Genomic DNA, 27,934 nt, shown 5'->3' on the forward strand with positions numbered 1-27,934 from the left:
CAATATCTATGAAGTCAACCCAGTGGCTTCAGTAGCTGAGACCACCTCATCAAAGCATGTAAGACTTCAATATTTTGATGAAGACACCATAGAACTTGAAGAGCCTGAATCATCTGCAAAGTTGTTTGGGCATTTTCTTATTGCTGTTGGATCTTCACAGTGAATGTCCGGAGGAAGCGGAGGAAGGCTGGTTTCTCCCAGAAGGAACTGGACAATCCGTCTCATACTAGGCCTGTAATCAGGATTGGGATGAGCACAAAACAACCCAAGACTAAGCACAAGCCGAGCTTCATCTTTGTCATACTCATCTAAACTGGGGTCAATAGCCCTGCTGATTTTCCCTTGGTGATGTAGTTCTCTAACCCAGTCTACCAATACCAGTTCCTCGGGATTTTTCTGTGGCTCTATTGGCTTCCTTCCACATGCTACCTCCAAAATGAGTATGCCGTACCCATATACATCTGTGCTTGTTCTTGCTTTCCCAGTCTTTGTGAGCTCAGGGGCCATGTACCCTAGTGTTCCCACAACATTCGTTGTCTGTGGATTAATTCCATGCTCGTAAGTCCTTGCAAGACCAAAATCGCCAAGCTTTGGTTGGAGATCTTCATCTATAAGGACATTGCTTGGCTTTACATCTCTGTGAACAACCTGCAGTTCACATTCTTCATGGAGATACAGCAGCCCTTGAGCAACACCAGTAATGATCGTGTATCTTTGATCCCAAGTTAGTAGTTTCTTCTTTTGATGTTCATTTTCAAACAGAAGCTTGTCTAGGCTCCCGTTTGGTACATAGTTGTAAACAATGAGGAGTTCATCCTTCTTCCTGCACCACCCATGTAACTGCACCAAATTTCTATGCTTTAGTTGTGCCATGCTTGTTATTTCTGAAACAAATTCTCTGATTCCCTGCCTTGAATCAGGAGCAACTCGCTTTACAGCTACTTCTAGTCCTGTGCTTGCGATTACTCCTCTGTAGACTTTACCAAATCCTCCATACCCAATAAGGTTGCTATCCCCAAACTTTCCTGTAGCTGAATGGAGCTCAGAATATTTAAATTTATGGGAGGCAAATTCAAGTTCCCAATCTTCTAATATCTCGTCCCCATTTCTTAATCTGCGCAGGACATGAAAAGCTCCTATAACTGTCAAGATAAAAAGAGTTGCACTTGTTAAAGTGATACCTACTGCAAAGTCTTTTTTGTGCACCACCTTACTAGAAGTACTAGTACTTGACCCAATAAGTGGAACAGCTGATTTATCTAGCTCTTGTCCTGCTTCTCCGATTTTAAAGCCCCAACCATGTATATTATGCTCAGCTACCAGCAAACCATTGGAAGCAGAAAAACCCGCATACATGTAGTCATTCAACACCAAGGATAGGTCTATGGGAAATGATATCAAAGGAAAATATGGCTTTGGCATGCCAAAAGGAGAAACTGTAACATTCATCAACATCTCTCCTTCATTGTAATCAACCCATGCTTGAATGGGTTTTCCACTCTTCAGACTGAAAGAAATGTTCTTGCTGTGATCTGACAAGTAGTATGCCACTGGCCTAGATATGTTAGAGATGAGGCTGGATATGTCTATCCCCACATGATTATCATTCATGTCATGAAGATCCAGGTTCTGTATCCCGTCAAACTCTATGGCTAGGAACCGGGTTGAGAATTCTAGGCTACTTGTCACATTTGGGAGGCCTAAATATTGATTCATGAGGCACCCTTTTGGTTTGTTGGTGGATATTAGGACGAATGCAAAGCCTTGTGCACCAAGTTCTGGGTACTTGGGAACAATGGAAAACACAAAGGTAGTGCTAAAGGTTGCAACAATGGATTTGTTTTTGCTAGATTTGAATGGCAAAGGAGATGGATAGAATGCATGGCCAAGGATTTTGGGGGAATCATTTATCAAGGTAAGTATGCCATTCGGCCTCACATAAGAAGCTCCATCCATTTTCAAGCCTGCTTGCTTAAACCCATATTTTACAAAATTGATATCTGAGGATACAAAGCTCAAGAGAGAGTAAAGAACACCCAAAAGGATGCCAAATGCATGCATTGCCATGTTTGTGAAGTTGGTTTTTGGTTGCTGAAAAAGATAAGACCACTGCACTCTGAGAAAGGGATTATAATTTCTCTGGAGTTTTGGTGGTACACAGCATCGCCAGCATTGCAGAAAGAGCCTATAAATACTGCATTTGGAATTATACACCTTGGAAGCGAGTATCATTTTTATAACTCAGAATGATATTAATGAAATAAACATAAAGAAAAGAAAGGCTTCAGACATGATTTGTAACGGAAAAATGCCTACCAGTACTAAAATAAAAATCTATTGAAGTAAAAAAATATTAAGTGTAGCTCATTAGAATAGTGAGAAAAAGAATAAATGTATCTTATAAAAATATAAGATTAAAAATGAATACATCAAGGGATGAAGTTAGAATTGAAATAAAACCTTTAAGAAAAAGATAACACGTGTTTGATCACGTGATTATTGTAGGATACCGGTAAAACATGTATGTGAAGACCATCTAGAACAATTAACAGCGCGATTTAATAAATTAAAAAATGTACAAAATGGTCATAAATTACTTATACAAATTTAATCAATCACGTTTGAATACTTATAGCCGACCAAAAAAAAAAAAACGTTTGAATACTTATATAAACAAGATAAAGTCCAAGTGAGAAGTGCCTAATACAGTGTTACCACTCTTTATTGTTATCTATTGTCACTCTTTTTCAATAATTTCTATTTTATTTTCTTAAAATACTCAATTAAAACTCAGTTAAACTTCTGGTTTATTACTACTTTGAACTTTCCTCCTAATAAGATAAATATCCTCAAATTTGATTCTGCATCTGCCAAATTCAAGCGACTTGCTACCTAGAAACTCTGAGAGGAACACATGGTTTAAAGTAGACAACAAAATAGTCGATGAATTATTTATACTTGTGTGTTTGCACACACACCAACATCTTGAATCCATATACATATAGTCCTAGATTAGCAAGCACGTTAAATCCATCTGGGACCTCTGGAATAGCAGTATGGTTATTCAAGTGTCAGATGTTCTTTTGTACCGAAACCAGGCAACAGTAATTTTCTAGGATCACGGGCCTTATGTTCCTGGAGAGAGAAACCTGACCCGGTAGAAGCTCATAGATCAAAGATGGATGGAAATAAAATGGATGAGTGAAAATATGTAGGAAATAAAGTGAGGAAGAAAGGTATTTAGTTGAATAGGAACAGAGAAGAAATGAGTAAAAATAGGTGGTGAGAAACAAGGAACGTGCCTCTCTATATGTTTCTAAAAATAAAATAGAATAGAGATAATGAAAGTTAAATAAAAAATGAGAATGTATAATTATTTTAAAATTAGACTTTATATGTAAATAATGAAATAGTTTTATATATGATGTTAAAATATAATAGTGATATAGTTTATAATACTAGTTAAGCGAAGAAATAATTTAAAATATATAGAGATGAAAAGTGTGTATTACCATTATAATAGCTATAGATCGTAAATAATACTAGTAATAAAGTAACTTATCAATTGTACATCTAAACCTCTCATTATCTAAAGAATTATAGTAAAAGTGTTATCCTCGCAAATATTTGTTGGAAATAAGTGTAATTTTATCAACGAATTAGAATTTTTATTTTTGTGTTCATTTTGTATATATCAGTTGAATTTGTATTAGAATACATGTCACGTCATTTCTAAGAAATCAAACATGCACTAACATATCCTTTTATTATAGTGGATTAAGTGTTGGAGAAGAAGAAAAAAGGAAAAAAAAAACAAGATAAGTGACAATGACATTACAACATTCCGTAAGAAGACATTACAATATTACCTTCATACGTAGGCAGTTATAATCTTGAACGTCGATAAACATTGGATTAAATTTGTTTTAAAAAAAGAAGTTATGACTCTTCAATGAATTATTACCACTGGGGAGTGGCAGCTATGGAGCTTGAGTCTGAAACCATGCACAAATGGGTTGGACAAGTTGATATTCAAATGTTGACCAGAAAGGGGTGGTATTCACGTCATTTCCTTCAATGAATTGTTTCTCCAATTCTCCTTTACAATTTTCTAGTTAGTTTCAACCTTATCCATTTAAGGTAGCTAAATGCCTAAATCGATAGCAATTGGATATTTATATTAACAACTTACAACTTGTTTAGAAGGCTTTAAACGGAGGCAAATTCCCATTAGTTAAGAATAACAAGAACACTGTGGAATAAGAGCTATGTGAGCAAATTAGGTTCCTCGAGACAAATTATTGCTTCTAATTGCATGATCAAGTTGATATTTGCATGATTACAAAAAAATTATGATTGAAATCATCTTCTATGTTCCAATTTACAACTAATGTCAAACGCATAATTATAATTATGTTCAAATCAGATAGTCTTTTCAATTGCTTCAATGTGAAAGAGGAATAGCTGACCCCAATGTATGGCTTTTGGGATACAAATGGGCTAACCGAGTTATAAATTAGACCCCACTTGGAAGCTTTGAAGATTTCTAGAGACGTTGAAAATAAATAAATTTTATTTCTTCCAATTTCTCAATCCCAAAGCTCACATTAAACTTTATTCATAGGTTTCAATTCTTTCGATGCAGCTATTTTAAAAGGAAAGGGATACCTTTATCATCTATCAAAGCATACAAAAACCAAATACAAATGTGTTATGTTACTTTATTACATCGATTTGCTGTGAAGTTAGCTAAATCGTGAGTTTTTTTTTTTTAAAAAAATCCATAAATATTTATGAAAAAGAAAATAAAAAAATAAAAAAGTTTCTCGAAAAAAAGAGCTTACGTATAAGTTAATTTATAGAAGATATTTCATATTAATTTATTGACTCATGTATAAGAAAACTATGGAATCAAATTGATATTTGAATTTAAAAAGGACCTAAAAATGATAAAATCCCATGAAAAAAAATAAATCTTACAAACAATTGAAAAAGAATATTATATTTGATTTTTTAATTTTTTGGTTGCTCATTAGATTACTTTTCACATGATTTTTATTATACTTATGATCTTTTATGTTTGAACAACATTTGAATAAATCTTACAAACAATTGAAAAAGAATATTATATTTGATTTTTTAATTTTTTGGTTGCTCATTAGATTACTTTTCACATGATTTTTATTATACTTATGATCTTTTATGTTTGAACAACATTTGAGTTCTATTATTTTCATGTATATAAATCTAATATAAAAGTTTTACTTCTTGAATCAGTCAAAAAATAGTTTAAAATCATATCTCAAAATCGAAAATAATAATTGTTTTTAAATGATTATTTTGATGCACTTTAAAGGATTAAATCAATCTTTTTAAAAGATAAAAAGTCAAAACATAATATAATTGAAAATATAAAGGATTAAAAGTGTCAAAATTATATAATTTTGATTAAAACTCTTTAAATCAAAAGTGATACCAATAAAATTTTGTAATTTCTATTAATTTTCATCTAATAATAAAAAATATATTAAAAAGAATGTTAAAAAGTATACATGTATTAACATTTGTAAAACTTGAAACATAAAATTCACATACTCATTAGTAAATTTCTAAATTAAACGAGATAACAAATTTATTAATTTTCGTTTGGTATATATATTTTTTATTTTTAATATAAAAATATCCTTTTTTACACAGAAAAATACAAAAATACCTTTGATTCTGTTCTTCATTTCTTTGCTACTACAACACCTTAAAAATATATCACTTAAAAGCACTCTGGCTTTAGGGGTCAACATATATCAAACTTATCAAATACAGTTTTGCAATTTTTACCTTCGAAAAACAATAGACTGAATGTCACGACAACTTTATATAAAATTTTAATTCTTTTCCCCAAAAAATAACCATCTGTAGTCAACTAAAGATATCTTTTCAATATCTTATTTTTTAAATATAGTTACATCAGCGATAAAAAAAAAAAACAAGTAAAATTATAACCTACACAAATGAGTTATATATGAATGACCTAACCAATTCTCACAATCCACTCAACGAAATCTTGTGAAATTTAGGTATGTTAGGCAAACTCTATCCAGAAACAAAATTATTATCAATTTTAACAAACGTTTGCAAATTTGGGAGAAATTTGACATGGAAGAAATTATGCATATACACAAAAAAAGGTTTTAATAACAACCTAATCAATTATCAAAACATATGCACAAAGAATTTGGACTTTCATTGAATAAAGCATTAGGAATCGAGTTTGAAAGAAAAAAGTTTTGTTCATGACCTACTACCTTTTCTCTTGATCATAGGAGATATAAGATTAACTGATGCTGCTGAAATGAAAAGAGAATGAAAAAAAAGTTGTGGGTTTAAATTTAACTACCAACAATAATTAACAACTAATATTTACAATAACAACTACCAAAAACTTAATTCAAAGAGTCTATTCTAAATAATTAACACTGGTGCACAAATAAGCAATCAAACGCTCCCGTTACAATGATTTGGGCAAAACTAAAAACAAAGTGAAGCTGCGGTATAAATGTTGAAACTTAATCATTGCTAACATCTTTTAGCCCTATTTTGAACAATTTAATTATGATATTAATTAATACCAAAAAAGGAGAACCATTGGAATTTATTTATCATTTCAATTTCATTATCTACACATAACAACCAATATATTTGATAATTCAAGAAAACACAGTGGAAAATTGTCTGCAGGATTATAGATATTGGCACAGAGCAGTTTTTTTTTCTTTCTCAAGTTGGTACACATGCCCTCCACAAGGAAAACGCATGGCATACCTTTTAAGTTTTTTCCCATGTCATATCAATCAACCTCTTTTCTTCCTTTGCCTCCTTCAAAATCTGTGGTGGATAATAGTCTTTAATTTCCTATTATTGAACCTGTAACGGATCAGCATGTTTCAACTTTCAAAGGTACAAATTAAACAACACGCAGCCATAGACGCGGAGCAAGCGATGGACACTAATTAAAAGATCATCTTGGTCACTATGGTAATAATTTTAAGGCAAGTAGCAAGACAAATATAGTTTTTTTTTTCTTCTAAGTAATATTAATATTAAGACCAGTTTCTGTCTTTTATGTTCCACTTGTAATTATTTTATTTTTATTGCATAAGAGTTATAAACACTTTAATAGGGGAAAAAGATACTTATATAGTGAAGAATCCAACTTTTAAGGTTTAACATCAAAACTACCCTCAAGTTTCAAAATTTTAAGATAAAATCTAATGTGCCTACAAAATTATAGTATAATTCAATTATAAAATATGATGTATGATAAATTTATTGATTTTAATATTAACTACCTTAAGTCATACTGAACGTGATTTTTGACTGGTTGAGAGTAAAAAAAAATTGCACTGACCGTGCATTCTGATTGAACTCAAATTTTAATCCGGTGTTATTGGAGCTATTACATTCCTGTGTTGTAATAATGGTTGCGTAGCTATCACTGCTAGAGTATTTTTGTGAGTCAAAGTATGTCAAGTGGGTCAAAATCCACGGCCCAAATTTCAGCATTAGATGGAGGTATGAGATATGCATACACAATCATGGTGTCAATCAAACAAGTGTAGCACTTTGGATCGCTTTCAACCTAATACCAATGACACTAACACCTCAAGATGTTGATGAGACATGTACGATCTTCTCCTCCCATTTTTTTTTTTTTCTTAGAGCATGCATATGTTATTTTTTGTTCTTGGCTTTCAGCATGTTCTATTAATAGTACTATTAATGGTCTTGTCTTCACGACAAGGTTTGATGAATGATAAAGATGGCCTAACTGCTATTTTAAATTACGCTTGCCATTGCTTCTTTTCTCAACAAATGTAGCGGCCAGAGTCCAAACTTGGCGGTGATCCAAGCAATAAAAATATCAAACACACATATTGTACAATATATTATTGGTTGTTACGGTCAAAATAAAATTGTTTATTGGTTGTTATTGCTGATTAATGTTGAAGTGGATTTGAAAGAATTCTTGAGTGAATTATTCTACACTTTACAAGTTCCTTCTTTCTCAGTCAGATCCCCAAAACCATTATATGTTGACACTTCAAAATTGACTCCTAACAACAAAATAATTTTTAGTTCACATGCAGCCGTTTAAAGCTTCACTAGTCAAATTACTGTTGCTTTAGAGCTATGCTTCAATACCACCCTATTAAGGTGGGAAATGATGGGAAGAATACAAATTAAGGCTGTGTTTCATACAGAAAATTTGGTACATCCAGTGATCTTTTACATAGAACAGAGTAAGTTGTTATTTGTAAATGAGTGGTTCTAGTTTGGGTAAAATGACATTTGAATCATTGAAAGTATATAGCATTATCACATTAGTCTCTTAAAATAAGGAACTTAAATAAAACTTTGAAGAGGTACTATCTGTTGATCATAGTCCAAAATTCAAAAAGTGGTAACTTAAAAGGGATAATATTAACACATGTTGAAATAAAGTGAAACTAAATAGTTAAGCTTAGGGTAAATAGTTATTTTTGTTCCTGAATGTGTAATTCACTAATAAATGCGTCCCTGAAAGATAAAAATATAAAATTTAGTCTCTGAAAGTGTAAAAAGTACAACAAATATATCCGGCCGTTAATTTCTGTTTTTCATCGTTAATAAAATAGTCTACGTGGTACAGAGAGACAAATTTGTCATTGAAATGATTGCCAAGGTGATCATGTTAATTAGATTGGATGAAAATGTCAATAAAATACTATTTTTGGACGTAAATGTCAATAATTTTTTATTGGACGAAGATGACTATTTTTTTTTATTGAAAAAAATGCCAGTAATTTTTTTTGAACCTAAATATCATTTCGTTCCATTGGACCAAAATATCAATAAGTTATCATTGTTGGATGAAAATATCAGTAATTTTTTGTTGGACCTAAATATCAGTATGTTTCTATTGGACTAATTTGTTAGACTCAAAATTTTGTTTCATTCAAGGGTAAAATATAATTTTAAGATAATTTTTCGTCATTTTTTTATCGTTACAAACATAACATTACAATAATCACTTAAAAAATATATTGTCAAATATAATTTAAAACAAACATAATAATAACAATAATATTAATTATCAATCATAATTTGTCTATCACAATAGATTATCGAAAATAAACATTGTACCAATTCACAAAAATAAACATTGTAATAGTGTATCAATCATTACAAATTTTTTCAAATTATAATAATTAGTCATAATCTACTATAAATAAAAGATAAATATATCTCATATTTCACTTATTCGAAACTTGACTATTTTATTAACGGTGACGGACAAAAGTTAACAACCAGATATATTTGTCGCACTTTTTATACTTTCAGGAACTAAATTATGTATTTTCAGCTTTTAGAGACGCATTTGTCAGCAAATTACATATTTAGGGACAAAAGTGACTATCTACCCATTCCTATTACCAGAAGTGGAGTCAGAAGACGAAAAGTCAAGAAAATATTATATGACAAATATGTTCCTATGTTGACAATTAGAAATGACCATATTAACAATCATTTCAGTGACAAATTCATCCCTCTATATCACATAAGCTATTTTATTAACGATGACGGATGAAAGTTAACGGCCAACACTTTTTACACTTTTGGGGACTAAATTTTATATTTTTATCTTTCAGGAACGCATTTGTCAATGAATTACACATTCAAGAACAAAAATAACTATTTACCCTTAAGTTTAAGGACTAATTTGATATCTAAGGGACATATGTTGAATTCCATACTTTCAGTGACTAATGTGACAATGTTTTATACTTTCAGAAATTAAAATGGTATTTTATCCTTGTGGTTAATACAAAAAGAATTGAAAATTAGAAGACTCTCATTTCCCCATTACATATTTTAGATTTCCCCATTACATATTTTAGATGTTAAACGGTTTGCTGTTGAAAAGGTGAAAAAAGATCTGAGACAAAGACTCTTAAGTTGTTTCCTTGTCCGATGGTAGTGCAGTACTTCACAACTCAATGTAACAACTACTACTGGACACACTAAAATACTAAAATATTGGTATGTATGTATAAATAATTCTATTTAATTTTTCTCCCTACCCTTTTGGTGTTGGCCAATAATAAGAAAAGGATAAAGGAATAAGATAGTATGAGAGCCAAACATGCCTAACTCAGACCCACCACTCAATTACCGTAACACCATCATATTAGTCAGCAAAACTTGCGTGCTTATATTCCATTTGGAGCATGATAATGCTCTTTTAGCATACTTCCACTGCTGCTAATTGAGCTTCAAAGTGTATTATATAACAGTTAAAAAAGAAAAGAGGAAAGTATTAGTATATAATTGGGGATTTTTTGGATGTCTCGATCATCTAAAAAGTGACTAATTAGTTCAGAATGTGGAAATGAAATGGAAATGTACCGAAATTTTTGCATTATGAATCTGACTGTAACTTGTGAATGCTCCAGCAATTATCCATTTTTGTTGTGTGTGTCTTTCTCATACAAGGATTGATGTTTTCCTAGTAAAGTTTAGCAGGAACAGATGGATGCTATGTGCTTTCTAGTCCTTGTCCTTGTTAAAACCTACTAGCATTCTTTCTGATGAAAACCCCACACCATAGAACCACTCTGTGTACGTTATCTTCCACTCTAGGAAAATGCTATACTCACAACTTTTAGGTCACAAAATGTCACAACTATGTGTCAGTGCCGTTTGATTTTGAAATATGTTCCTCCAATATATGGAATGGAGAGAAATACTAACAATATACTTACAAACACAACTACACAAGTACTTGTTATTGACTAAAAATTATTAGATTTTATGAAATCGATCACTTTATTTAATGAGTCTTATACACGACTTTATGAATACTAGTAAATTTCAACAAATAATAAAAAAAAATATTAGAAAAGTGTGTTAATATGCTAACACTTGCAGAAGTATGAAATAGAATTGCAACATTTGCAAGTTAATTTTTTTCACTGGTATTATTACTATTTCTGTTTGCATAGATGAATAAGTAAATAAGAAAACATTATGGCGTGCATTGTTAGAAAAAAAAAATCAATTTTTAAACGAAGAGAAGATCTATTATTCCAATGAGCTTGTTAAACTTTTAAAACTAAGTTCTGTATATAGAGCTAAAGTATAATATGAAATTTAAATATCAACATATCAGTCTTACAAAAATGATAATAACTTTAAATAAGAATAAGATTTTAATCTTTATCTAAACTAAATATTTATGCATATTTTCAACATGCATGAGCAATTTCTTTGTGGAATAAGCACCGACAACCAATCTGATGACTATGGTAAAAGTACCTGTACCAAAGTCAATCATGTGAAATGGGGATGAAAAACTAAGTTCATAATACACTTGGGGAATGTTGCTTACTGGGCCTGATGGATAAAATTTGCCTTACAAATCGAAGGTTGCTTCTGAAATCTTGGTCCACGAGAGCCCAGAAATGGGCCATAGATAGCAAGGTTTACCAGATGGTAGTGCTTTTACATCCACTTGAAATATACTCGGATCTCTATCTTTTTTTTTTCTTTCAATTTTTCTTCTTGGGAGGGGATCATAGATTACACCTAAAATTGGTGCAAGTAACTTTCGAACCTAGTTCCAAGCCTTGGGAATTTAAATTAACATGATATGGCACCAAGATTTTGAAACTAAAACTTGATGTTTTATGTTGTTGATGCCTATAGTTTGGTTGTAGTCTCTCGGAAGTTGGTACCACCTTAAAGGGAGATAATGACATAAAAGAAAGACACTGTAACACCTTGTACTGCAAATAGTAACTTTCAAACATTTTTTATATCTCAACATGGTTATAATTGGACTCAAATGGTACTACAAAATTTAAGGTTAGCCATCAGAAACAGAATAATGTTGTCTACTTTAATGGAAGAATTATAATTGCTGACCTCCTAAATCAGAAGAAATTATATAATAATAGAGCTGCAAAATGTAATTTATGGTTGGAAAAGTTATAAGCAAAGTAGTTCGTTCCTAGTAGAGTTTTATATGTTTGTTTCTTTCTTATGCAAGATTAATAATTGATTAATTATATAAATAATGTGGGGGCTTCTTCGGCCCCGCCAATGACCCAAGCAAATCAGTTAAACTCGTGGCCCCTTAGCCTTCAAAAAAAGAAAATTAGCTGATTCACTTGATTGCTTTGTTTCATGTGGAATGTATGTGCAGTTCCCACTGTGCTACTCCTACTACTAACCCATTGATTACAAAGCAAGGCAAAAGCATATGGGTAGAAAGCAAACAAAAAGACCTTTTATTTAAATCTAAAAATCCTATGATAATTGCTAATAATTATGAAGCATATATAGGTATACTCCAACATGTCGGTCACACCCCAATTCAATTCGCCCAATACCTAAACCATACTCTTGTGCCACGTGTATGATGCTCATAGATGATATCAGCATGAAGTGTGATGATAACCCAAAAGAGAGAATAAATGTCTTACAAACTTCAACTATATATACACCATATGACCTTAATACAAAGATAAAATAATTAAGATACAAATAATCAAATAAATATATAACATGATGATTAATAGATAATTTTATTTTTTAAGCATGTGATTATGCGTTTTATTATTGATTCGTATTATAGTAAAACATATGTTGGGAAATGTTAACTCAAATAAATTTTGATATTTCAAAAAATTAATCTTTAACTCTAGTTGACCAAAAAAAATATAATGAAAAATTAAGATACAAATATATTCAAAATTTAAACTTATATCTAAAAACAGTAACAGTATAAATATAAAATAATGCATATAAGGGTATCTACCTAACATACCATCCTAAAAGAATTTTTCACATGTTCCTCTCTAAAAATTGGAATAAAACTGTGCCAATTCCAAAATGAAAAAAACAATATAAAAAACTTTAAAAGAATCAGCTGCAACATTCTCTCTCACACATAAGCCTCTTTCTCTCTCTCTCTCTCCAACATAGTTTTGGAGATCTCGTTTTGGCTAAGTGGTACATCACGTTCCGTTATCCGCCGCCTTGGCTTGCTTGATGTTGAGTGCTGAAAGTACTCAAAACTTTTTATCAAACACTTGATAAAATATTGAGATATGAATAAGAAGTATTGTGGTATTGTATTTGTATGTGATAAACACCAACTTCAGTTTCACGTCAGTCTCTTATATCTCCATTTAGTCTTTATTCTCTCCCTCTCTTTCTTTGCATCACAATTCTATAAATACCACACCATATATACCTTGTCACCCACCACCTTCATTTTCCATTGCTCTTTCACTCCAAACCTTCCTTCCTTCCTTGTTTGCTCCAAAAAATGGGAGATAACAATGTCAACCTCCCACCCGGGTTTCGCTTCTACCCCACAGATGAAGAGCTTGTTGTTCATTTCCTTCAAAGAAAGGCAAATCTTCTTCCTTGCCATCCAGATGTCATCCCTGATCTTGAACTCTACCCTTATGATCCTTGGGAACTTCATGGTACATCTATATATATGCATATCTACTATTCTTTATTAATTTATGTCTTAGTAACCAAGGTTCGAATTTCTAATGAGAGAGGTGCCTATATTTAATGCTCAAATTTCCAATGAGAGAGATGCCTATGTTTAATGCGCAACAGTGTCTTGAACAAGAATGTTTCTGAATGAGGATAACTTTGGAGCGAAAAAAAAAAGTCTCGATACATACATAGAGAAAAATTCATGGCAGATTGACATGACAAATAGGTAGAGATTATTAAATTGAAGTTGGTGTGTATTAATCAATTGTGGTGGTGTTGCATTGCTGCAGGTAGAGCTTTGGCAGAGGGAAAGCAATGGTACTACTACAGCAGAAGGACACAAAATAGGGTCACTAGCAATGGCTATTGGATGCCAATGGGAATGGAAGAGCCAGTGATTTCAAACTCTAGCAACAAGAGAGTTGGCATGAAGAAATATTATGTGTTCCATTTGGGAGAAGCCCCTGATGGCAACACAACCAATTGGATAATGCAAGAGTATCGTCTATTAGATTCTGCTTCCTCTAGCATATCATCCAGAAGAAGATCACAACCTAAACCGGTTAGTACGTAGTGCACCCATTTTTTTTATCAGCTAATATTAATTGTTAATTTTTATTGAAATATTAGTGGAGGAATTTAAATCCACCTTCTCTCCTCCTCTCCTCCCTAAACGTAATGCACACAGTATATAGTAAATGAAAATTTTACCCCAAAAAATAAATTCAGATGTGTAAAGCTATCTTTGATAGTTGATTATGTTCTAAATTTTTTTACTTTGTTGTTTGATTCAGGACCATAGTAAATGGGTGATATGTCGAGTTTATGAACGGGATAACGATGAAGATGATGGTGATGGAACAGAGCTCTCTTGTTTGGATGAAGTTTTCTTGTCATTGGATGATCTTGACGAAATAAGTTTGCCAAATTAGTTGATGCAACTGATCTAGTTAGCTGCATTATATATCCAAATAGGATATTAATTTAAGCTAATTGTTGTTATCATTATTATTAATGTTGTTATTTACTGGTTGTAGTTAAATCCTTTAGCAGTTTTTAGCTGCCATTGTAATCAGTGAAGTCGCTATAGCTAGATTTCTATATAGCAGCCTTTCAAGTGGGGCACTAGATGAAATTCATGGCCAAACAATATGCAATATGACGTTATGCTTTCAAAGATCCCATTCACTAGCAGCACAGGTCAATCTTGGAAAATTCTATGCTCTTTACTCCTTATTCCAACACGTGGATAATCACATATCTAGTATCTATTCTCAGCCATTAATATAGGAGTCTTTAATCCTCCAATTCAAGATAAGATATGCAAAAGGTCTATTTCTCGTTTCTTTAATTTTACAAGTATCATTAATTTAGCATATAATCTACATTTTACTACTGTTGCATGAAAGTTTTGTGCACTTAAAATCTTTTCATAGAATAACAACGAAAAACCCTTCTCCTATACCTAATATTTCTTTTCCTTATATAGAGAAAAAAAGAATTATATATTGATGGTGTAAAGAGTTTTACACAGTTATTCAATTATAACTATTATGTATGATAAATTTGTTGACTTTAAAATAATTATTTTAAAATAATTCAAACAGTAATTTGTGATTAGATGATTGTGTAAAACTGTTTTATACTATGAGTGCTTACACATTGAATTCATACCTTGTGATGCCCCATAATTTTATAATCTTGTGGTGCGGCAGAATTTAGGTTGAGGTAAGGGTATTAGCGTAATTGGAATGTTTGCTCCTACCTTGTTACTTCTGCAAATTCTTTTGGTTAAAAAACAGTTTTATCTCATGAGATGAAGTTAACTACATGGATGATATTATATAGACTCTCAGAAGTCAATGTAAATTAGTTGTTATACTATTCATGGATTATGTTTATATAGAACAAAATGAAAAAAAAAATCTTTTGGGATAGGGGGAGTGGTGAAATTGAAAGGCATGAGATTTATTTCATTTGGGAGTTGGGATCCTCACGTGCAAGGGTAGTGTTGAGAGAATAAATGAGATTTATATTCATGGAACTTGAGGAGGATTGTGGAGCCCATAGAGCACTGTAAGGGAATGCTTCCATCTGAACATTGGGCAATAGTCCTATTAGGCTTTTATAGCTTTTGCCTACTTTGATGGTATTTGTTAGCTAGTTGTCTTGTGTCACAATGCTAAGGAACATTTTATTTTATTTATTTTCTTTTATTTTGTTCTGTTTTTATGGCATATATATGGGTTCCTGCTTAGGGAAGCATCAAGTCATGTGTGATGCAAGCATTCGCATGCTTTAAAGCACCAACACGAGCACTATATTATATCCATATATTGTCATCACAAAAAGAGTGAGACACCAGTTCATGATGCTTACCTCATTCATGAGGTTCTTTCTTCTCTCCCCATACATATCCACTAGAACAGACACGATAATGACCAGAAGCTTTGTAAGTTTTATCATAATACTTCGAATACAATGATGGATAAAAATCAATAATCACAAATTTTAGAACTCCATTATTGGGTATCTTCGTCATTAATTAGCATCTATCTCAAATACAAAATGATATGATGAAGGTTACTTATAGTTGACATGATTTGACGCCGTAGTTAATGGTAAAAATGCTTGGGTCAATAAGAGAAAAATAGAAGTTATAGCTTTTGTTATCATACATATATTGTTTCAAATAGGAAAAAAAAGGGCAATAAGATTTTGTCATACATGTATTCTTTCAAATAGAAAGAACTCGAATCATTCAAGTATGTTGTTTCGATTCCAAAAAATTTATGTATGGAAGAAAAACTGTTAAAAAGGAGTCCTCACTTTAACTAGTGTCATGTATTCCAAAAAAAAAAAAATCCTTCATATATAGAGTAAAAAGATACTCTGAGAAATAAAAAGGGTTATTTTTTAGAATATATAATACTTATAATAATTTCCAGTAGTATGTTTAGTTAATTAGTGAAACAAATGGTATAATAAACAACATCATCGTTGAAGTCAACTTATTGCAATGATTCTTTTTGCAATGGCGTGCTAGATACAATATTGATGTGTAGCGGATACTAATAGCTTGTCTGTTTTATATTTAAAATGGCATGACATTTAACACTTAGAAAAAACAACCATTGTTTGTTTGATGGGTAGGTTTTATAAATTCAAACCTGAGTTATGGTCATGCTAAAAGATATGAAAGAATCAAATGAATGACATAATTGATTAATATTGAATTGTTTAGATACTATCAAGTTAACTTTATTTATATGTTGATCGAATTTTGAATTAATTAAAATCTTTTTTTCTAATAAATCAGAGCGTTAAGACTAAAATAAAATAAAATATGAAAGTAAAAACAAATACAAAACTAAACAAAAGGTAATACAAAAACGAAATGCTTTGGTAAGAATAAAAGCTATCACACTTCCCCTCGACAAATATATTCATTTAAAGTTCAAGATTATGATATTACAGACATAAGCTTTTATAGCATTACCTTTATGTTCCGCTTTATACTAATTAACTAAAGTAATGTAATAACTGACATCTCAAAGCTACTAAGAAAAAGGATGAAACTATTTGACCGGTGTATTAAATCCACTAACAAGAGAAAATCAATTACTACATCTAGTCATTTTTATTCTCTCTAATAACTTTTCTTCTTCGACCTCTCCTACCCAAATGGCTCTGCATATATAGGAACAAAATATTCATAGCAATCTTGTTCCACAACTTAGTCACTGCTTTTAGTTAGAAATAAAACAAAAGTACTTGGCAGCACCAAACCACAATACCATACTAGGATTGTCTTCTTACACTTTCATAATTAGGAATAAAACAGTCCTAACTTACTACTAAAAGCTGCAACTATATAGTAAACCTTTTCTTTCAAGTCACCCTGTGAAGTGATTTTTTAACTAGTTTGATTATTCATATAACACTTTCTTATAATATTATTTTGTTATCTCTTATATGGCTGTAGAAAATCTTGCACAATCTTATTGTAAAAAAATATTTCCTGGTTTTCGATTAAAATGGTAATTTAAAGTCATGTGGCTCTTCTCACAAGTCATAACGTGGTTTGAAATCTTAAGATAGAATCCATCATCTGAAACTTAGTACTACTTAAATGAAAAAAGAAAAAAAAGAGCGGAGGTTTTGTCTTATCTAAAGTATGTTTCCCTTCGATCTTCGTGTCCACGAGTCCATCGGTTACGAAACAACTCTACCCTCCCTCCACTGTTTCTTATAATAATAATAATAATTAATACTATTTCATTGCTTAATCAGCTCGTAACCACTGAACCTCCTAATCATCTCACTCGTGCTTGCTTATCAACATAACACAGACTTGAGTGAGAGAGAAAGAGGTGTGATTTTCGGTGGCAACTTCAAAGAGACCAAAAGTCATTTACTTAGAAGAACCACATAATTATACTTTGTGGCTCTCAATCTCACAGAAACTATATTTAGACCTGTAAAGTTGAAAATGCCAAATGGAATTGGAAGTCATTATGATTGTCTGTCATGAAAACCCTCCTCAAATGGGCCTTGGTTTTCACCTTGTTCATAAAGCTTTGGTTGTTTGCAATTGCAACAAAATTTATGTGTTTTGAAAGCCACAAAGTGGAAGGCAGGTGTTTGAGAAAGTACTCATCTAACCCAACCATATTGGCCATTTGGCTTGCTTGTTTTCTAGGAATTATTTTTCTCCCCCTTACAATGGCAAAAAGTACAACAAGAGACCATGATTGTGAGGCCAATACCTTGGTAGCTTTTGTGTGAAGTTAATTATACCAACCCACCCATGCAACCATCACAAGTCAACAGAAAAGTTCAAAATAAGTCAACCCCACAGAAAGGGATTACTCAAAAGGGAAAAGGGCGTTCAAAGGTGAAAATTCTGAGTGAGAATTGAATGTGCTAAAGGGGGAGAACTTGTCGCCCAAGGGACAAAGGTCCTAACATATGAAGGAAACAAAAAGAGGAAGAAAAAAAAGTGTCTTGTGGTTTTGCACCATGAGGGCTCAAGAGAAAGCTAACCAGTTAAGGGTCCACATAAACGGGATAGGGATATGAAGTTCATAAGCAAATAGTTTGTCTTTTGTATTACCAGAACACTAGAACATGCTGTATAAATACAAGTTTGGTTAGATTCAAGTATACAACAATAGCTTAGAGGGCCAAAAAACGGATGTGTGGGTGGGTGGTGTAAATAGGCAAAATATGAAGGTCAGTGTATAATTTAAAGATTGACCACATCAAGCCTGTTACTTTCATATTCGAACTCAAAGAAACAAAGAAACAAATAAAGTAAGAAAGGGATGCAATAATACATGAACAAGCAGAAAATGTATATTCTTATTTAATTACCAGTCATTGGAAGGTACAAACTCTTGTACAAGAGAATTAAAAAATCAAATTCCCATTGTGAATCCCCACATCAAGGATCATTTATATGTATTGAACAAATTATCTTTTTCTATCTGGACTACAATCCGGGTACATCAAGTACTGTCTCCGCTCTATTTTTCTTTACTAACTAGCACAGAGCAGCATCCCAAATTACATGACTTCTCCAGAAAAAAATATATTAAACATTACAATTACTTATTAACCAAAATCGGGGTATGAATATGTGGTAATTAAGTCAAACTAGAACCAAGCTGATCAGCAACAAATAAATAACTTCCTACAATAATGAATGATGCCAGCCCAGAGCGAGCCATTCGCCAACCAATACCACGGAACAAGACACCTCTGTCAGAAGGATGGATGCCAGTAATTCTTTCAAACTTGGTTCCTGGTCGTTTCCACTTCAGAATCTTTCTCTCCATGGAGATGTACTAGAACCATACAAAGTGTGAATTGCTATCAGATTGGTTGCAATTGGGAAATACATGAAATTACTGTATTTATTTTACTTAAATGAGATATTAATATTAATCAAAATTTGCATGACAACGTAAAAAATTAGCATATATACTTTAAGCAAAGAACACTGGTATGATCCACAAGTGAGTTGTGGGTCACTGCAGAAATATGAAGACACAAATTTCCCAAACTAACCTACCCACGCCATGCTTAATGTAGTTAGTCGGACGTCATTCAAGCATTTTGCCCCCACTATCTTAGTTTTAAAGTGACTTTACCAACTAGATATCAGTACCAAATTTTTGGGCAGCAAGAATGGAAACACAAAGCTTGATGACTGTCAGGACAAAATCCTACAGTTAATTGTGGGAACTATAGAGGAACATCTCTGGAAAGAGGAAAACACTTCATCCTATATAAGGCAAAACAGAATTTTTTTTAATAACACATTGAGTTCTTGGATAATAAAGAAAACAGTTTTGACATTGTACCTAATATGGGACAGAATGATTTTTTTTACAGAATCATCAGCATACAGTTTTCTTCACCTTGGTTGAAATGCATGGATTAAACTTTAAAGAGTTACTCTGTATTCAAGTTGTGTTAACTTTTCTTTAGTTTAAGTAGACTATGTTAGCCTCCTTGTCCTTTGTACTCATTCTGTCCTTCAAATATATTTTTTTTTGTCAGAAAAGAAAAGCAATTCTCAGTGAAAGATATTGCTGTAAAATACTGAAATCTATAGAAAATATTAAAACAAAAAACTATTTATTTTCTAATTAATACCAAGGCCTTGACATGTAAGAGTAATCAAAACAAGACAATATCCACATGGTTTCAAACTTTTCAATAACAACCAGCATTACTCATACCTTCGGCAGCACAGTACATTGTGATCTACTTCTTGTAGTATCAAAACTATGTGAAGCAGTAGCAGCAACTGAAGCTGAGAATCCAGCAGTAAGACTAACAATCAAAGGAGACAATGGACCGACTTCTTCATTTAACCTGGGTCAGGACAAGCACGCTTAGACCAAAAAACAATAATTAAACTCACTTGCAATTAAACTAATTAATCTAAAAGTACTAGCAGATGACAAAATATATAATTTAATGCATCAAGTATCACATGAAACCCAATCAAACAAACAACAGAGCATGTGGAATTTCCTAATTGGTTCTTTTGATGCAGATTACTCATTTAATTGGAAGTACAAGTAATCAGCTGTAGTTAGACCACTACACAATAAATTTTTTTTTTCACAAAGCTACTTTTCCTAAAAAATATAACTAAAACACAATAAAAGGGAGAATAATACAAAATAAATGTCCATTTAATTATTGAATCAGATATGAACCTGGGTGGAGGATCCATCCCTACAGCCTTCCAATCTAGCATTGCTTGGTGCAGAAATTGCCAGGTCGAAAAAAATATGCCGCTAAACACAGAATCTCGGACAATTCCAGGACGGAGTCCTCTCCAAAATGTCCTCCATCCTTCCAAAGATATAATGTCAGATGGTCTCCTGACATTGGAAACTGATGGTGGCCTCCCAGATCCTGTCATTGTCCATGGATACTCTAGCAAGGCACTGGTCACGTTTGTATTTTTGGTTTTTAGGATGGAGATGAGACCAACATATAGGTCCAATGCCCTCTTGTCTGGATAACGGCCATGAAGTAATCTTGCAATTAAAGGTGAACGAGCCCCCTTTTCCAAAGCAAAGTTGGAGCTTGGAACATATGAAGCAGCAGTAACTTGCATACGAAGCTTGATGAGTTCGAATGGAGAGCTTATGACTGCCTCAACGGCACCAGCTACCACGCCAGCCAAAAGAGCCTCAGAAGCAAACAAATAATTATTTTCCCGACCATCTGCCAAGTGACAAAAAATATACGTCTGAGCACCCAAATCATTCTCCACCAAAAAAGAAGTGTACTATAAAATTGTAATTTGCAAACAACAGACTCCAAAAGGTATAGAGAAAATCAAAATGAAAAAAAAAACTAATGAACTTTAGGTCAAACAATCAAAAGGTCATCTCAAAATCACACAATGCCACGCAATCTACAGACATTCCGAAACTTCAATCTTGAATGACTGATATAAATAGAAACATGTCATAAGCATTTAAAACAAAGTAGTACCACTTTATTTCATGAAAAATCACAAAGGAATTCAAAGGAAAACTTAGAAATTACCTTTATAAAAGGCAGTCAGGATTTCGTAAACCCCAAATCGTGCTCCCAGACCAAAAATCCTTCCAGCCAACAACCAGCCAAAACCATTAAACAAACCTAAAATGCCCAAATACAACAAGACAACTGAGTTAACATACCGTGTATATACAGTTTGTGCATCAAGAAACCAACAGAAACATGCAGTTAGCTTCACAAAACCTGTACCATGAGACCAAATCTAAACGCCAAAACAAAGCCCTTTTCTATTAATCCAGTGCACAAACTACTAAGAATTAGTAAACTGTGTCCATCATCACGCTGCATCCTCTTGTCTATTACGCATACACACATCTAAGGTTGAGCATTTCTCCTAAGCAACTTATCATTCAGTACAGGCCTGTTTGGATAAGTTTCTCCAATAAGGTAAAATTAACAGATGCACAAGTTAAAATCAGCTTTTTGGAGAAGCTTCTCTCATTTAGCTTATCCAAAAAGCTGACTTTAACAAATGCATAAGCTAATTTTAACTCAAGGGAGACATTTATTTTTTCTTACTGTATTTTCTACTTCAATAAGTGCTTACGAAGAAATTTGTCCAGACAATGGACTAAGCCTAAGTCCCCAGAAGAAGAAGAAAAGAGTAGCTTTACAATTACCTGCATTGCCGGACACAGAGAGTAGTCTCGTCAAAGCCTGGGCAGGGTCCAATTCTTTACCGGTGCTGGAACCAACCTTTGAATAAAGAAAACACGAGATTGAAGTAATTGATATAGATAGGTAGTGGTTAAAATGAAGTAAAAGTGAGAACCTGAATGAGGACTTTGATGCTGTCGAGAGGATAAGTGAAGGCAGTGGCTAAAGCCACTGAACCAGCACCAGCAATCCCATGGACAACAACACTCTGGGTCTGAGATAACTCCTTCATCTTCACATCTAAAGTGTGGGAGAAACGCACAAGAAGAATTAATGGAGAAACTTCGCCAGAGTTTCGGAACGCGATCTTAAACCCTACATACTCTCTGCTTCTTCATTTTAACTAGGGTTGGAATTAGTGATAAGACATGGATCAATTTGTAGTATTTTTTATATTTGAAAATTTAAATTTAAATTTTTATTACATTATACATGTTGGACAAAAATGATTATTTATTTTTAAATATATAAATAGATTTACCTTTTAATTTGATAAAAATAGAAGAATAGATTTGAGATTTGTTGTTTGAGATCTGAGTGCGGCAACTAAACAAAAATAATTACCTAAAATTTATGCAAATAAATATTATCTTGACTTACAAGAAAATGAAAAATGAAATCAATGAAATATTTAGAACACATAATGAAAATTAATATGATATTCATTTAAACTCCCCGATCTAAATTAGTTTAGTGCATAAATGCACCTAAAGTAAGTCTCATAGCTCTTTGTCCACATTAATTTTAGTCATTTAACAGGCATGAAAGGGATAGATAAAAGAGAATGATCTATATAAAGATAACTCATGCAAAGAAAAAAAAAACATGGCTAAATAGGATTCAAATTCAAACCGACGAATTGTTAAGATGTCAACAAACTTGATAAGGAAACCATGCATTTTTATTTTATTTTACTCATGTAATGAAGATTGCTCAATGTGGGTCAATACAACTTACAAATGAGTTGTGCAACTTGATTTTGCTAAATAGCAAACGAAATAATCTCCAACATACCCAACTCCTAAGTCTTGTAAATAGAAAAGTCATAAAAAAATTGTTATTTATGCATCCCCATCATGACTCGTTTTGCTTAGAATCCCTTCTTTAAATTTTGGCTGTTTGTACATGTAAAAGAAAAGGTTTATGGAATTTTGTGAATATTTCAGACCACAGAGACGCTGTATTTTTAATTACATAGTAATAAATAAAATTCAATACAATTTGTAATGTTTCCTTAGTTATACGTTGACTGTTACTGACATTAAAATATAATTATTCAGATCAAAAGCTGTTACATATTGCTATTTCTAACAGTAGTATAAGGTAGCTCCCAATATCTGATTGCATCTTCCTCTATCCTATTATTTTGTTTTGTACCACTTACAAGTTCCATGGGTCTTGCTTTTGACACTCCTGTGGCACCTTGCTTTTGAGTTCATTTGTCAACTTGAATATTAAATATAATTTTTGATATTTTGCACCTTATGATTAATTTACAGTTGAACAAGAAATCCAATTCTTGGAGAAATTTTTTAGAGTCTTGTGTGCCCATCCTTTTTAATTTTATAACATTCAAGAAGAAACTATCATATAAAAAGTAATTTTTTTTTAAAAAAAGCATGGGCTACCACCATATACCACATTACTTAATTTCACTTGACTGCACTCTATACCTAATGTAACCAAAATCAATTAAAGGGATTTGATGAGTGTATCTAACAGTTCAGTTGGAATAACATAACCTTAGTCCTTTTGGATTTAAGATATTATCCCGTCGATAGATGTGCCTCCACCATTACCTATACCTATAACAAATATATGTCAACTTGTCTATGAGTATCCTCCCATATCTCAGGATGATCTGTTGTTTCCTATTTTGAAGTCAAATGAATAAATTCACTACTTCAAAAGCCATGGTTTTCAGAACTATGCCTATATGTAGAGTATTAAACATAAGGGTAACCAACAATTCAACAGAAAAAAAAAGAAACAAAAAACATAAGGCTAACCAAGCAATACAGAAGTATTGTACAAACATAGTTTTACAAATGGAAATAGTAATTTAGGTTCTGTTAACTCGAGTATTGGTTGGGTTTAAAAATTGTTGCAGCATGAAAGTATTGTTATGGATTCCAAAAGTTCAGAAGTTGTGACTACTATTTCTCTCTCATGTTAATTTATAGTTTATATACGTTAATTATGTGCTTTGATTGGACACTAATTATCTGGCAATAAAAATTGAACAATAAAAGTTAATTGAACATTAATTAATAATTCTATTCTTTTCCTAAAATTTTAAATTTGAATGATTCAATCAAACATCAATCAATTAAGAATAAAAAGAGTGTTTGTTGATGATTGATTGATTAATGGACCAGTATACAAATAAAATTGGTGATAACTAATTTTTTAATATATATATAAATTCAATCTATTAAATTAATTAATATCATAAATTTTCAATCACTTTCGGTAAAAGCTTGGTAAATTATGTTCAAGTAAATTAATTTTTGTAGGTTATATTTCTCGGCACCTAATCAATACTTATGTGCAAGAAAATTTTAATCATGTAAATTTTGGTAGAATTTATTTTTGGTAAATTTTGAGAGGTTATAATTTTTGAATTTAAATTATTTTTTCACCCATTTATGATAAAAAAAAATGAAGAAATGATGCAGTGGTAAGTTTTGATTGATAGAATTTTAAATGATTAATTTTGTTAGGTTATAATTTTTGAGTTTAAATCAATTGCTTCATAAATTAGAACAATATATATGTGACTGATCTACAAGTAAAATTCATTTTTCGAATTTTTGAAATGAGCTGATTGATAGGTTATAATTTTGGAAATTAATTTTGATGATTTACAATTTTATGCACATAATCAATAATTATGTCCAAGGGAATTTTGATTACATAAATTTCAATGACTTATTTTTGGTAAATTAATTTCGATAGGTTATAATTTTTTAATTTAAATTAATTTTTTACTAAATTTCTTTATAAATTGGAACAATATAGGTGATTGATTGATAGCTCATGAGTGTAATTAGTTTTCATAAATTAATATTAATTAATATATATAGTTTGTAATTAGAGACTACGAGCCTTTTTCTAGTCGTCATATATATTCTAAATTAGGAGATCTGGTTGATCATCATGTAGGCACTGAGCCAAAAAATTATTCACAAATTTTATAGTATTAAGTATATTATATTAGATTTTGTTTGAAAATGTAAAAAAAAAAGATATCATATATAATTTTATTTAAGAATATAAAATGAAAAGTTATGGTAAGATATTATCTTTTAAAATATTAATAAATTAATTTGTTGTATAATATTAACTTGTTATATTTTCAAAGTTTTTTTTATCACCTTATTAGAATATTATTATGATAAGATTAATACATAAATAATATATATATATATATATATATATATATATATATATATTAATTAAATGCCGATATTGATTGATGGATAGATATGAATTAAAAATATTTTTCTTTTTTTTATCAAAATTTTAAACTTAAAGAAAATGTGAGATCTATTTTAATTCGTGTTTGACAGCCATGCTCTGAAAAACACAATGAGTAATTGATATTGATAAAATAAAATTGGTTAAGGATCTGGGCCACAAAATTCGACCCGGACAAGTATGTAACTGGAAGGCCCGACCTAATAGAAAGCGCATTTAACTAGCCCTAATTCGCCATTGAACCCTATACTGTGCTTCCGCCTTGATCTCCGCAGCAATGGTAACCTCATCTTCTTCAACTCTCATCCGTTTGATTGCACAATTTCTGATTTCAATTATGGTTTGTTTGTTTGCAGGTGAACGTTCCGAAGACAAAGAAGACCTACTGCAAGAGCAAGGAGTGCAGGAAGCACACGCTCCACAAGGTCACCCAATACAAGAAGGGCAAGGACAGCATCGCCGCTCAGGGAAAACGCCGTTATGACCGCAAACAGTCCGGTTACGGTGGCCAGACTAAGCCTGTTTTCCACAAAAAGGTACGTCGCCTTACTACTGTTTCCCTTCCCCCAAACACTGCCTTTTGATTTTTGTTCCTAATTTACCTTTAATTAATTAGGCCAAAACCACCAAGAAAATTGTGTTGAGGCTCCAGTGTCAGGGATGCAAGCATGTCTCGCAGCACGCTATCAAGGTATAAGCGTCTCTTCCCGTCGTTTCGTTTTTGTTTTTGTCGTTTTGATCGCGTGGCTGATGCTTGCTTTCCTCCTTCTGTTTTTGCCTGCAGAGGTGCAAGCATTTTGAGATCGGTGGTGACAAGAAGGGAAAAGGAACCTCTCTGTTCTAGATGGAATATTAGAATTTGCCATTTCACACACTCTCTCTACCTCTCTCAGTTTTTATTGTCATCTTCGGCTTTTGATTTTGCAGAAATGTTTTGTGTTTGAGGATATTAGAATTTGCAATTTCGTTTTGTTTAAGCACTGATTATAGTATTAATTACTAGTTTCTCTTCCTTTCCTTCAAGTGTTGCAATTTTCTAACGAGTTTTCCTTCGTCTATTTTTAGCATACCAGTGAATGCTCATTCTCCTTAGGCTTCTTCGTTTAGAAAATGGCAATGGCAATTTAGCTGTTGGTAAATGGTTTTCAATCAATTGATTTTGTGTAAATTTGTTCTAAATTTGAGTTGTGCTTTGTTGTTGCCATGAAACAGTTATCACTGCTCTTGAATTTAGGGAATGCCTTAATTTGCCCTTCTGGTCTCATCTGACGAAATTCAAATCTGGTTCCCTATTTTTTCTCTTGTAACTTGATGAAACATTTTACTCCATTAATGCACATACATGCTGCATTTTATTGTATTGCCATGTGAACATTTCTGACTAATATTAGAGATTAACGAATAGACTTAAAATTGTACGGTTAGTGAACCAAATTTGTGATAAAAATGAGGGGATCAAAGTTTAATTTTGACAATAGTACCTAAAAGTTCAATTAAGCAAGGCATTGTGAAAAATAATGCAGTATTAAACGCATAAGAAATGAAATCAAACCCCAATAGGTTGATTTTTTTTCTTTTATTTTTTGTGGGGGTTTACATTACACTTTTGTGAGTGATTAAACTGCAAGGAGTTTAGAACAAGCATTTCAACATGGGTCAGTGCAACTGCAATCTAAGGGAAGAGTTTTTCTAATTAATGTTAATAATGCCCGTAGTTTTGTGGATACTATCATATAAATTGATATTGTTAAAATGAAAGTATTGTTAGGGTTGTAGTTTTGTGAATGCCACTCCTTGTTGCTGTCACATTAACTTTGCAATTTTATTTTGTTTGAGAACTATTGTAGTACCAGTGACTAGTTTCTTACCTTCAATTGTTGCAATTCCATCGAGTTTGCTTTCTACCAAGTGCACCAGTGAATCGCACCTTAGGCTTTTTCCTTTGGAAAAGGAAATGTAGGTCTTGTTCAGGGTGGTGGTAAGTTTTCAGTTTTGAAAAGCTATTTTTAACCCAAAACTTGTTCCGATAATTTTGTTGAGTTAATGTTTTTTTAAAACACTTTTTACTATATTTACAAAACAATAAAGATGGGTTTTAGGATTTGGGAGGTGAGTTTTAAACTTGTGGTGTCTCTCTCTTGTTTTTGAC

General features: G+C 32.0%; 4 protein-coding genes across 4 annotated transcripts; 2 read left to right on the forward strand and 2 right to left on the reverse strand.

The window, feature by feature from the left end:
- Positions 1-66: 66 nt before the first annotated feature.
- LOC100801966 (L-type lectin-domain containing receptor kinase S.4) lies at positions 67-2,067 on the reverse strand. The gene has a single exon (XM_003532575.5). The coding sequence runs from the start codon at positions 2,065-2,067 to the stop codon at positions 67-69; it is 2,001 nt and encodes a 666-aa protein (XP_003532623.3).
- Positions 2,068-12,991: 10,924 nt separating this feature from the next.
- LOC100788893 (NAC domain-containing protein 104) lies at positions 12,992-14,896 on the forward strand. The gene is made up of 3 exons (XM_003531003.5): positions 12,992-13,532; positions 13,845-14,116; positions 14,349-14,896. Exons 1-3 carry the CDS (start codon positions 13,370-13,372, stop codon positions 14,484-14,486), a joined length of 573 nt encoding a protein of 190 aa, XP_003531051.1. The 5' UTR covers positions 12,992-13,369; the 3' UTR covers positions 14,487-14,896.
- Positions 14,897-18,896: 4,000 nt separating this feature from the next.
- Positions 18,897-22,656, reverse strand: LOC100789418 (uncharacterized). The gene is given in 6 exon segments (NM_001255638.2): positions 18,897-19,403; positions 20,304-20,439; positions 20,790-21,306; positions 21,634-21,729; positions 22,269-22,344; positions 22,421-22,656. Coding segments are annotated over 6 exon segments (1,143 nt in total). The 5' UTR covers positions 22,538-22,656; the 3' UTR covers positions 18,897-19,202.
- A 3,230-nt stretch (positions 22,657-25,886) lies between these two features.
- Positions 25,887-26,802, forward strand: LOC100789948 (60S ribosomal protein L44). The gene is made up of 4 exons (XM_003531005.4): positions 25,887-26,065; positions 26,142-26,321; positions 26,402-26,476; positions 26,570-26,802. The coding sequence occupies exons 1-4, from the start codon at positions 26,063-26,065 to the stop codon at positions 26,627-26,629; spliced, it is 318 nt and encodes a 105-aa protein (XP_003531053.1). The 5' UTR covers positions 25,887-26,062; the 3' UTR covers positions 26,630-26,802.
- Positions 26,803-27,934: the final 1,132 nt, after the last annotated feature.

This window comes from Glycine max, chromosome 8, assembly GCF_000004515.6.
Source record: "Glycine max cultivar Williams 82 chromosome 8, Glycine_max_v4.0, whole genome shotgun sequence".
Classification (NCBI taxonomy): domain Eukaryota; kingdom Viridiplantae; phylum Streptophyta; class Magnoliopsida; order Fabales; family Fabaceae; genus Glycine; species Glycine max.